General features: G+C 28.9%; 2 protein-coding genes across 4 annotated transcripts in view; both read right to left on the bottom strand.

Moving 5' to 3' along the window:
- LOC126833087 (zinc finger protein 28-like) overlaps positions 1 to 12147 on the bottom strand; it is a 141404-nt gene that overhangs the window by 127859 nt on the left and 1398 nt on the right. The window lies entirely within an intron of this gene.
- LOC126833086 (zinc finger protein 721-like) overlaps positions 1 to 12147 on the bottom strand; it is a 132487-nt gene that overhangs the window by 83746 nt on the left and 36594 nt on the right. For 2 of the 3 annotated variants that reach the window (XM_050564228.1, XM_050564229.1), the window contains exons 6-7: positions 9271 to 9606; positions 2280 to 3250 (exon numbers count right to left, since the gene is read on the bottom strand). In XM_050564228.1, coding sequence (XP_050420185.1) covers positions 2280 to 3250; positions 9271 to 9606 — 1307 coding nt within the window. The remainder of the gene's footprint in view (positions 1 to 2279; positions 3251 to 9270; positions 9607 to 12147) is intronic. The other variant, XM_050564230.1, reaches the window with a different exon arrangement.

Genomic DNA, 12147 nt, shown 5'->3' on the forward strand with positions numbered 1-12147 from the left:
ACAAAAATCATTTGATAGCTCTCCTAACCTCTGTCAACTTGATGTCATGTTTTTTTCTGTTCAATATCTTACACAATGAAGTTCTCCCAAAGTATTATCAACAACCAAATCGTATAAAAAAATTAGTATTATAAATATATACCAAAGAATTGAAGAGCCATATCATTAAAAGTAATCATACTACAAAATTTGTATGTTTGCTTTCCTGCACTGTCTATTAATTTCCATTATCCTCCTTCTTTGTCATGTCTTTCACAATGAAATGTTCCTCCATCATTCACAAACACGAATAAGTCGTTTTTCATGTTAACAACACCTGCATTTAAAAATATTTATGAATAAAATAATGTGTAATATACTTACCTAATATACCTACTTGAACAAATATATACCGACTTGAGCAATCTCCATAACTTAACAACTCGTTCAGGTACTTTATGACCATTAACAAGATAAATTAGTAATTACGTTTTCTATAGTCGTATTATATATGTAGAGTATTCTACAGTCGCTAGAAAATTACCATTATCTCTACCAAACTACAAAAACAATAATACTACAATAATATTAAAACAATAATATTAAATTCACACGTACCATATAAACTCAGTAAATTGAATATTTTCCTTTTTTTTTGTTATACAAATTAAAATAAAATACAAGTAGAAACTTATTTAGTAGTTTTGCATGGTTTTTATGGTAAAGCTGTGTTTATTTACAACAAATAATTAATAACTGAATATTGTAGAGTTTCACAAGACTCGAACCTCGAACAGTGGGCATTGGTTCAATAATTTCTGTACTTTTTGGTATTTGTTTGGTTTAACAATGTTCATCGGTAATACTATAATTAAAGAATATTCCATACAAATTTGGAAAAAACTAATGTTTTTAAAAAAGTTATACCTAGAGCATCGTAATTTTAAGTTGAATAAAAAAAACATTTTAAAAAACATGCTTTTATAAAAAAAAAAAAATAGTGATAAGTGAACTAAAACGTAAAAAAAATGTTTCCACCCCCCTAGGGGGGGGGGGGGTACAAGTTTTTTTGTTTTTCGGAGTTTTAGCCGTAATTTTAAAACTTTTGGGATGAAAATTAGCCAGTAGTTGGAACTCATATGTATCCATAACATATTAAACGGGTGAAAAATTCGGCACTTCAGTTTTTTTTGTAATTGCCGGAAACTGTGTTTTCGCAGATTTCGTAAATTTCAACAAACACACCTACAATCTTTTAAAAAAATTGATGATATCATTAAAACAATTTTATGTATATCTATACAGAATGATACTATTATGTTTTGTGCTCAAGTACCACTTTTAACTTACGTATACACAAATTCAATTTTTTTTTTAAACACAAGATTTAATAATTAAAAAATAACATTATATGGGTATATTTGTTTCTACCAACTAACATAAATACTAAATACATACACATGTATTCTGGTGGTTATGATTGTACAACCTTAGGTAACTTAATTAAGCAGTAAAATTAAACTACAAAATAATATAACAAGTTAAGTACACTGTTTTATAATGTGTAAAACATTTGGTTTAACTAAATACCTTGTGATCAGTTAAACGATAGTAATAATTTAAAAATTATAAGAAAACTAATACAAAAATATTCAATCTGAATAAAATTGTTTATAAAAAAAAATTGTAAAATAATTACAAATAGCTTTTGAAAAACTATTTTAAAACTACTAAATTGTCCATACGTGAGGTTTATGAGGTTATGAGCCATGTGCTTTTGCTTGATGTCTTTTGAGAGTATCTTGGCGAACATATGATTTATCACAGGCTAAGCATTTATATCGTACCCCACCAATTTGTATCCGTGCATGTCTCTTGAGATCAGATTGTTGACGAAATGTTTTTTGACAGACATCGCATTTAAACGGGTTTACTCTGGTATGTATGCGTTCATGAGCTTTTAGGTGATGTTCTCCACCAAACGCTTTTACACAGACAACGCATTTATAAGGTTTTTCACCAGTATGTATCCTTTCATGTTTTTTAAGACTTTGTTGTAGACTGAATGTTTTTTCACAGACATCGCACCTAAAAGGTTTTTCGCCGGTTTGTATCCGTGTATGATTCTTGAGCTCAGATTGTTGAGTGAAGGTTTTTTCACAGACATTGCATTTAAGCGGTTTTTCGCCGGTATGAATACGTGCATGTGACTTGATAGCAGATTGTTGACAGAAAGTTTTTTCACAGACATTGCATTTAAAGGGTTTCTAACCGATATGTATCCTTTTATGAATTTTTAGGTGTTGTTGTCTACCAAACGTTTTTTCACAGACATCGCATTTAAACGGTTTTTCGCCGGTATGAATACGTGCATGTTTTTTGAGATCAGATTGTTGAGTGAAGGTTTTTTCACAGACATCGCATTTAAACGGTTTTTCGCCGGTATGAATACGTGCATGTTTTTTGAGATCAGATTGTTGAGTGAAGGTTTTTTCACAGACATTGCATTTATAGGGTTTTTCACCGGTATGAATACGTTCATGTCTCTTGAGATTAGATGGTTGAGAGAATGTTTTTTCACAGACAACGCATTTATAAGGTTTTTCACCAGTATGTATCCTTTTATGTTTTTTAATACTTTTTTGTAGACGGAATGTTTTTTCACAGACATCGCACTTAAAAGGTTTCTCGCCGGTATGTATTCGTGTATGATTCTTGAGCTCAGATTGTTGAGTGAAGGTTTTTTTACAGATATCGCATTTAAACGGTTTCTCGCCGGTATGAATACGTGCATGGTACTTGAGAGTAAATTGTTGACTGAATGTTTTTTCACAGACAACGCAATTATAAGGTTTTTCACCAGTATGTATCCTTTCATGTTTTTTAAGACTTTGTTGTAGACTGAATGTTTTTTCACAGACATCGCATTTAAACGGTTTCTCGCCGGTATGTATACGAGCATGTATTTTAAGACTTTGTTGTAGACAGAATGTTTTTTCACAGACATTGCATTTAAACGGTTTTTTGCCGGTATGAATACGTGCATGTTTTTTGAGATTTGATGGTTGACAGAATGTTTTTTCACAGACATTGCAATTATAGGGTTTCTCACCGGTGTGTATACGAGCATGTGACTTGAGAGCAGATTGTTGACTGAATGTTTTTTCACAGACATCGCATTTAAACGGTTTCTCACCGGTATGAATACGTGCATGGTTCTTGAGATGAGTTTGTTGACTGAATGTTTTTTCACAGACAACGCATTTATAAGGTTTTTCACCAGTATGTATCCTTTCATGTATTTTAAGACTTTGTTGTAGACAGAATGTTTTTTCACAGACATTGCACTTAAAAGGTTTTTCGCCGGTATGTATCCGTGTATGATCCTTGAGAGCAGATTGTTGACTGAATGTTTTGTCACAGACAACGCATTTATAAGGTTTTTCACCAGTATGTATCCTTTCATGTATTTTAAGACTTTGTTGTAGACAGAATGTTTTTTCACAGACATTGCATTTATAGGGTTTTTCGCCGGTGTGTATGCGTTCATGAGTTTTGAGGTGAGATATCTGACTAAATCTTTTTTCACAAATATTGCATTTAAAGGGGTTCACTCCGGTATGAACGCGCCAATGTTGTCTAAGGTATGATTTTGATGAACAACTTTTCAAACAAATACCACAATTAAATAAGCCATCTTTGTTTCGAGTATACTCTTTGATTCTGCTGTTACGATGATTGACTTTATTTTTTTGAGGCGCTTTCTTTCTCACGGAAGTACTGGTATGCGATTTCGCAATATGCCGGATTATATTATTTTTGTCTGTAAACCTCCTTTGACATACATTGCAGTCGAACCGACGTAATTTGTATATATTTTTCTCAGAATTGTTTTTTATAGTTTCAATAAAACTACAATCCATATTTTTTGTATTATTCCAGGTATCGGTCGCTTTACACAAAATATGAATACTGCAACACATATGAAACAAAATAGATTAATTTAAGATTAAAATTTCTAACATTGAAAACGGATCTAAAACCTGTATATTTAGAGCAAAAATTAATAATAAAAATTTAAAAAAATAAAGGTCTTATCATAGACCAAAACAAAAAAAAAATTTTGAGGAGGTCAAGCCGATGACCGCGTGGTTTGACTCAAAATGCCCTATATATATATATATATATCTATAAACAATGCAAACATACGCTAACATAATGTGGTACCGCAGACATTGACCGGACATCATAACCACAAAGAAATAATTTTTTTTTTTTGTTATTTTGATTTAACATTATAATTGTGAAAAAAATTGTGTGTATTGTTAAATACATTATAATACTCATCAACTCACTAATTAACAAAATCCAAAAAAATACTCTACTGTATATTCAGGCTTTTATACATAAAAAGATCATTAAATAGGCCTGTTGTGTAAGCATAGAAGGTCTATTAGCTAAAAGAAGAGTAAAAATTTTTTTTGTTTTTTAAAAAAATTGAGGTCAGGCCGATGACTGCGTGGTTTGATTCAGAATGCCCTATATATATATAAAACAGTAAGTGTTGTGCGAATATACACTAACATAATGTGGTACCGCAGACACTGACTGGTCATCATACCCACAAATATATAATTTTTTTTTGGTATTTTGATTTAACATTATATTGATAAGAGTTAGATGAAGTTTAAATTAATTTATTAATTTATAAACAAGAGGTTTCTAATATAAGTTTTATGATAGCGAAACGCTAACATCGATACCAACGACGGGTTTAAAAAGGAGGTCAACATAATTACAAGTAGCTTTATATAGGATAAACATACCATAATGTAATATATTTCATTTTAAAAAATCTTACCATTTCTTTAAAAAATAAAACATAGAAGAAACGGCTTTTTAAACGACTCTCCCCTCTTAGTGTATAGTTTTTTTTATAATAGCGTGTATCTTAAACCCCAGAACTAATTATACTAATTTTTTTTTTACAACTGTTAATATGAAGATATGTATAGATGTATAGATATATATATATATATAACACGGTATGTCTCGTGCGAATGTACGCTATCATAATGTGGTATTACAGTGTGATTTAACGTTAGATTGATAAGATGAAGATGTAGTTTTAGAACAATCTATTATTATATGAACAAGTAGTTCCTAAAACAAGTTGAATAACAAAATGCTAACATCGATAAAAACAATGGGTGTATAGAAGAGGACAACATAATTACAAGTTAATAGTTTCATATAGGATAAAAAATAAATGGCAATAAAAATCGCCTTACTCATAACTATTGTCGACTTCATTCTTTACCAAATACTCCTCTGTTGTAGAAATTTCATTGTTTATTAACTGCACATCTAGCGGTTTAGGTTCAATGACTTCAAACAATTTTTCAAAGGAGTGATCTTCTGATTCGTCATTTTCTTGCTTCAAAGCTCTATAATTGAAATTTAACATCAGTAATAATTCTTTACATGTGTAGGATTATTAGGAAGACTTAACTACAATTTTAACGATTGTTTTTTAAATATTAAAAACTATTTGAATTTACCTTAATTAGATAAATAACACAAGCCTACAAGTATGACTTGTAGGTAAAAAGCTAACACAATAAAGATCAAAGCTAGGCGATAGCTCATTTGACCAACTAAATCCTTACTCATTGTATATATATATATAACTGAAATATTATTTACCAAACAATTATTTTAAAAGAGTATATAATTTACTGAAAATCTTAACTTATTGTTAACAAGTAAAATAATATCAAATGTAAAGAACTAGTGGATTAAGTTATTCAAGGAAAGCTTATATTTCTCTTTACTTTTTACAACGTCTTTATAGCATCAAAAACTACGACGGGTGTTTAGAACTGGACAACATAATTACAAGTTAATAGTTTCATTTAGGATAAAAAATAAATCGTAAAAATCGCCTTACCTATAAGTATTGTCGTCTTCATTCTTTACTAAATACTCCTCTGTTGTAGAAATTTCATTGTTTATGAACTGCACATCTAGCGGTTTAGGTTCAATGACTTCAGGCGTTTTTTCAAAAGAGTGTTCAGTTTCATCATTTTCATGTTTAATTTTTAACATATTATACTGCTTCAAAATTCTATAATTGACATTTAACATTAGTTAAATTTCTGTGCCATATATGCATCGAGGTTTAATAGGACAACTTCACTACACAATTATAACTATTTTATTGAGTAACAAATTAGGTAGGAATAATGATATAATAAAGAAAATTTTAGTTAACAATATTTGAAAAATAAAAGCCAAAAAAGTTTTGAGAGATATATTTTGTTTTTTTAAACTTTTAATCTTAGATTTTAATTTACTTAAATTAGACAAATAACACAAAACTACAAGTATGACTTGTAGGTAAGACGCTAACACGATAAAGATTAAAGCTGAACACCTATAGATGTTTATGATTCTATTTATTCACAAACAGTATGTTAAGTCAACAGGAGACAGAAAACACGGCAATAATAAAATTAAATTCAAAATACATAATAGTAGGTACTCACACAACGTAGAACTGTAAACCGGTGTTCAGGGCTGCTACTAAAAACTTAAAATGATTAACAAGCAAAACAAAACTCAATTGTAATGCAAATTGAAACGAAATAAAGAAACATGAGGCACTACGTTAAGTATTTATCACTGAATTCGACCAAGTTATTATGATAAAAAACTAGAAATTCTCACGAATTAGAGACGGAGCATCAATACCGAAAACAAATTATACCTATGTCCTATTGCAAAAATCTAAACTGACTATTTATAATTCACAAAAATTCAGAGTGTACAAAAAGAAATATAAATTATTAACAAAAACAAAACTTGTAAATTGTGATTTTAATGCAAAATGAATGACAACATAGAAATGTTCTAGACAGATTTGTGATAGCGTGTGTGGGTGATTATGATAACGAGTTATTGCCACAAATGGAGGTACTTTGCAGCGTGGAGGTAAACTGATGTGCGTTTTAGGCGGCAAAAAAATAAAAATCTCAACTCGTTTCAAAGCTTGTTGTAAACTTACCTTCATTGACATCCTATAACTTGTATTAATGCGTTTACCTAAGACTTTATCCGTTTTGGACACATCTTTCGCTAATTGTGTTAGAACACATAGGCCCCACACTAGTAAAATAATATTTAATATTATAATAACAAAAAAAATAGTTTATAAGAAAGCCAGTGATTTGACATTCCATGCCAAATTACCCGATGTGTGTGCAAGTGGATTTTTGAAATGCCTCAAACTTACATATTATGCTATGCAGATAGTTCCATAAAATCAGTAAGCTGAAGAAAAATATGTTTTAACATTTTTTTTGCCATATTTAATAATTTGATGTGAAAACACATTAAGTTCAAGATCACGTTACTTAATGAATTTTTAATTTATGTTTTAAAAAGTTATAGGTTCTTAAATATATCACTTTTTAGTGAAATTCCAAACTTTAAGGTTACATATAGATAAAAAAAAAAAAATGTTAAAAATAAGTCACGAATCAAACAAGTATATTATGATGGATCAGGAAAAAATGTTTAAATTTTGATTTTAAGTTAGAAACAACAATAAATGAAATTCATAAAACTTATACTTTGTTTTTTAATTTTTAAGTACTTAAAAACTTTTAACTTGTCCAGTTAAAAATAAATGTAATCATAATTGTTGAAATAATAATACATTTAATTATTATAAAAGAAACCTTCCAAATTTTACACATGCAATTTTATAAAGTATGTTTTTGTAAGATTTTAGTTTAAATTTATTTAAAAATTCAAAATAAAATGCATTATTATTTCGACAATATTATGATAACAATTAAATGATTTCTAATAAAATATAATTCTTCACTGTATTTATATCCGTTATTATCCAATAAATCATTTTTTTTGTTTTATTATATTTATTTTATCTGATAAATGAATGGTCGCATCGAATGGTACTACGAAAGTTAATAACATTATTATATTAAACATTTATCAATCAAACGGAAAGCCCAAAATGTTACAGACACAATTAATACGATCTTCGAAACAACTAGTTCTTATACATTTTAAATAACGCATCAGTTTGTTTAAAAATCAAAGATAACAATCAATTTAAATATTATAATGTATACATTTATAAAATATTAAAAGCTGTTGAATAGTTTTCCACTAGTTTTACTTCATACTTTTTACAAAATATTTTAATTCTATACTTATAAAATGTTTATTAATTTAACACATCATCCAATTTGTTTGGTTAAAAACCTAACATTTAAACTTCTTCCAAACAGCATATTTTAATAATTTAAATAAATTATCATCTTTTTTTTTTTTGTATGACAATCAGTATTTACTTATTATTTTTTTTAATAAACAATCCACCTCTGCTATATAATTCTACAAGATAGAAAATAATTTTAGTTCCAATAAAAGTATTTAAGATGTAATGACGAATTGAGATTTTATCCGATGGATACGATTCACTGGTATGCCAGATTTGCACAAATGTTATTTACAATCATAAGATGAAAAAAATAACTTTCTTTGCATCCTCCGGTTAACTTAAAACTGAACATAAAACATTAGAGGCGTTACACAGCTGGAACTGTACAATATAATGTTGAAATTTTAACACACAAGATTTAATAATTAAAAAATAACATTATATGGGTATATTTGTTTCTGTCAACTAACATAAATACTAAATACATACACATGTATTCTGGTGGTAATGATTGTACAATCTTAGGTAACTTAATTTAGCAGTAAAATTAAACTGCAAAATAATATAACACGTTAAGTACACTGTTTAATAATGTGTAAAACATATTGGTTTCACTTAATACCTTGTGATCAGTTAAACGATATTAATAATTTAAAAATTATAAGAAAACTAATACAAAGATATTCAATCTGAATAAAATCGTTAATAAAAAAAAATTGTAAAATAATTACAAGCTTTTGAAAAACTATTTTAAAACTGCTAAATTTTCCATACGTGAGGTTTATGATGTTATGAGCCATGAGCTTTTGCTTGATGTCTTTTGAGAGTATCTTGGCAACCATATGATTTATCACAGGCTGAGCATTTATATCATACCACACCAATATGTATCCGTGCATGTCTCTTGAGAGTAGATTGTTGACTGAATGTTTTTTCACAGACAACGCATTTATAAGGTTTTTCACCAGTATGTATCCTTTCATGTTTTTTAAGACTTTGTTGTAGACTGAATGCTTTTTCACAGACAACGCATTTATAAGGTTTTTCACCAGTATGTACCCTTTCATGTATTTTAAGACTTTGTTGTAGACTGAATGTTTTTTTACAGACATCGCACTTAAAAGGTTTCTCGCCGGTATGTATCCGTGTATGATTCTTGAGATCAGATTGTTGAATGAAGGTTTTTTTACAGATATCGCATTTAAACGGTTTTTTGCCGGTATGAATACGTGCATGTTTTTTGAGATGAGATGGTTGACAGAATGTTTTTTCACAGACATTGCAATTATAGGGTTTCTCACCGGTGTGTATACGAGCATGTGACTTGAGAGCAGATTGTTGACTGAATGTTTTTTCACAGACATCGCACTTAAAAGGTTTTTCGCCGGTATGTATCCGTGTATGATCCTTGAGAGCAGATTGTTGACTGAATGTTTTGTCACAGACAACGCATTTATAAGGTTTTTCACCAGTATGTATCCTTTCATGTATTTTAAGACTTTGTTGTAGACAGAATGTTTTTTCACAGACATTGCATTTATAGGGTTTTTCGCCGGTGTGTATGCGTTCATGAGTTTTGAGGTGAGATATCTGACTAAATCTTTTTTCACAAATATTGCATTTAAAGGGGTTCACTCCGGTATGAACGCGCCAATGTTGTCTAAGGTATGATTTTGATGAACAACTTTTCAAACAAATACCACAATTAAATAAGCCATCTTTGTTTCGAGTATACTCTTTGATTCTGCTGTTACGATGATTGACTTTATTTTTTTGAGGCGCTTTCTTTCTCACGGAAGTACTGGTATGCGATTTCGCAATATGCCGGATTATATTATTTTTGTCTGTAAACCTCCTTTGACATACATTGCAGTCGAACCGACGTAATTTGTATATATTTTTCTCAGAATTGTTTTTTATAGTTTCAATAAAACTACAATCCATAATTTTTGTATTATTCCAGGTATCGGTCGCTTTACACGAAATATGAATACTGCAACACATATGAAACAAAATAGATTAATTAAAGATTAAAATTTCAAACATTGAAAACGGATCTAAAACCTGTATATTTAGAGCAAAAATTAATAATAAAAATTTAAAAAAATAAAGGTCTTATCATAGACCAAAAGAAAAAAAAATTTTGAGGAGGTCAAGCCGATGACCGCGTGGTTTGACTCAAAATGCCCTATATATATATATATATCTATAAACAATGCAAACATACGCTAACATAATGTGGTACCGCAGACATTGACCGGACATCATAACCACAAAGAAATAATTTTTTTTTTTTGTTTTTTTGATTTAACATTATAATTGTGAAAAAAATTGTGTGTATTGTTAAATACATTATAATACTCATCAACTCACTAATTAACAAAATCCAAAATAATATTCTACTGTATATTCAGGCTTTTATACATAAAAAGATCATTAAATTGGCCTGTTGTGTAAGCATAGAAGGTCTATTAGCTAAAAGAAGAGTAAAAATTTTTTTTGTTTTTTAAAAAAATTGAGGTCAGGCCGATGACTGCGTGGTTTGATTCAGAATGCCCTATATATATATAAAACAGTAAGTGTTGTGCGAATATACACTAACATAATGTGGTACCGCAGACACTGACTGGTCATCATACCCACAAATATATAATTTTTTTTTTGGTATTTTGATTTAACATTATATTGATAAGAGTTAGATGAAGTTTAAATTAATTTATTACTATATAAACAAGAGGTTTCTAATATAAGTTTTATGATAGCGAAACGCTAACATCGATACCAACGACGGGTTTAAAAAGGAGGTCAACATAATTACAAGTAGCTTTATATAGGATAAACATACCATAATGTAATATATTTCATTTTAAAAAATCTTACCATTTCTTTAAAAAATAAAACATAGAAGAAACGGCTTTTTAAACGACTCTCCCCTCTTAGTGTATAGTTTTTTTTATAATAGCGTGTATCTTAAACCCCAGAACTAATTATACTAATTTTTTTTTTACAACTGTTAAAATGAAGATATGTATAGATGTATAGATATATATATATATAACACGGTATGTCTCGTGCGAATGTACGCTATCATAATGTGGTATTACAGTGTGATTTAACGTTAGATTGATAAGATGAAGATGTAGTTTTAGAACAATCTATTATTATATGAACAAGTAGTTCCTAAAACAAGTTGAATAACAAAATGCTAACATCGATAAAAACAATGGGTGTATAGAAGAGGACAACATAATTACAAGTTAATAGTTTCATATAGGATAAAAAATAAATGGCAATAAAAATCGCCTTACTCATAACTATTGTCGACTTCATTCTTTACCAAATACTCCTCTGTTGTAGAAATTTCATTGTTTATTAACTGCACATCTAGCGGTTTAGGTTCAATGACTTCAAACAATTTTTCAAAGGAGTGATCTTCTGATTCGTCATTTTCTTGCTTCAAAGCTCTATAATTAAAATTTAACATCTTATAATTCTTTACATGTGTGGGATTATTAGGAAGACTTAACTACGATTTTAACTATTGTTTTTTAAATATTAAAAACTATTTGAATTTACCTTAATTAGATAAATAACACAAGCCTACAAGTATGACTTGTAGGTAAAAAGCTAACACTATAAAGATCAAAGCTAAGCGATAGCCCATTTGACCAACTAAATCCTTACTCATTGTATATATATATATATATAACTGAAATTTTATTTACCAAACAATTATTTTAAAAGAGTATATAATTTACTAAAAATCTTAACTTATTGTTAACAAGTAAAATAATATCACATGTAAAGGGCTAGTGGATTAAGTTATTCAAGGAAAGTTTATATTTCTCTTTACTTTTTACAACGTCGTTATAACATCGATAACTACGACGGGTGTTTAGAACTGGACAACATAATTA

This window comes from Adelges cooleyi, unplaced genomic scaffold, assembly GCF_023614345.1.
Source record: "Adelges cooleyi isolate 19-005CV unplaced genomic scaffold, UGA_ACOO_1.1 ACOO_flye_CR_arks_rails_tigmint_CR_PRNA_17, whole genome shotgun sequence".
NCBI classification, from domain to species: domain Eukaryota; kingdom Metazoa; phylum Arthropoda; class Insecta; order Hemiptera; family Adelgidae; genus Adelges; species Adelges cooleyi.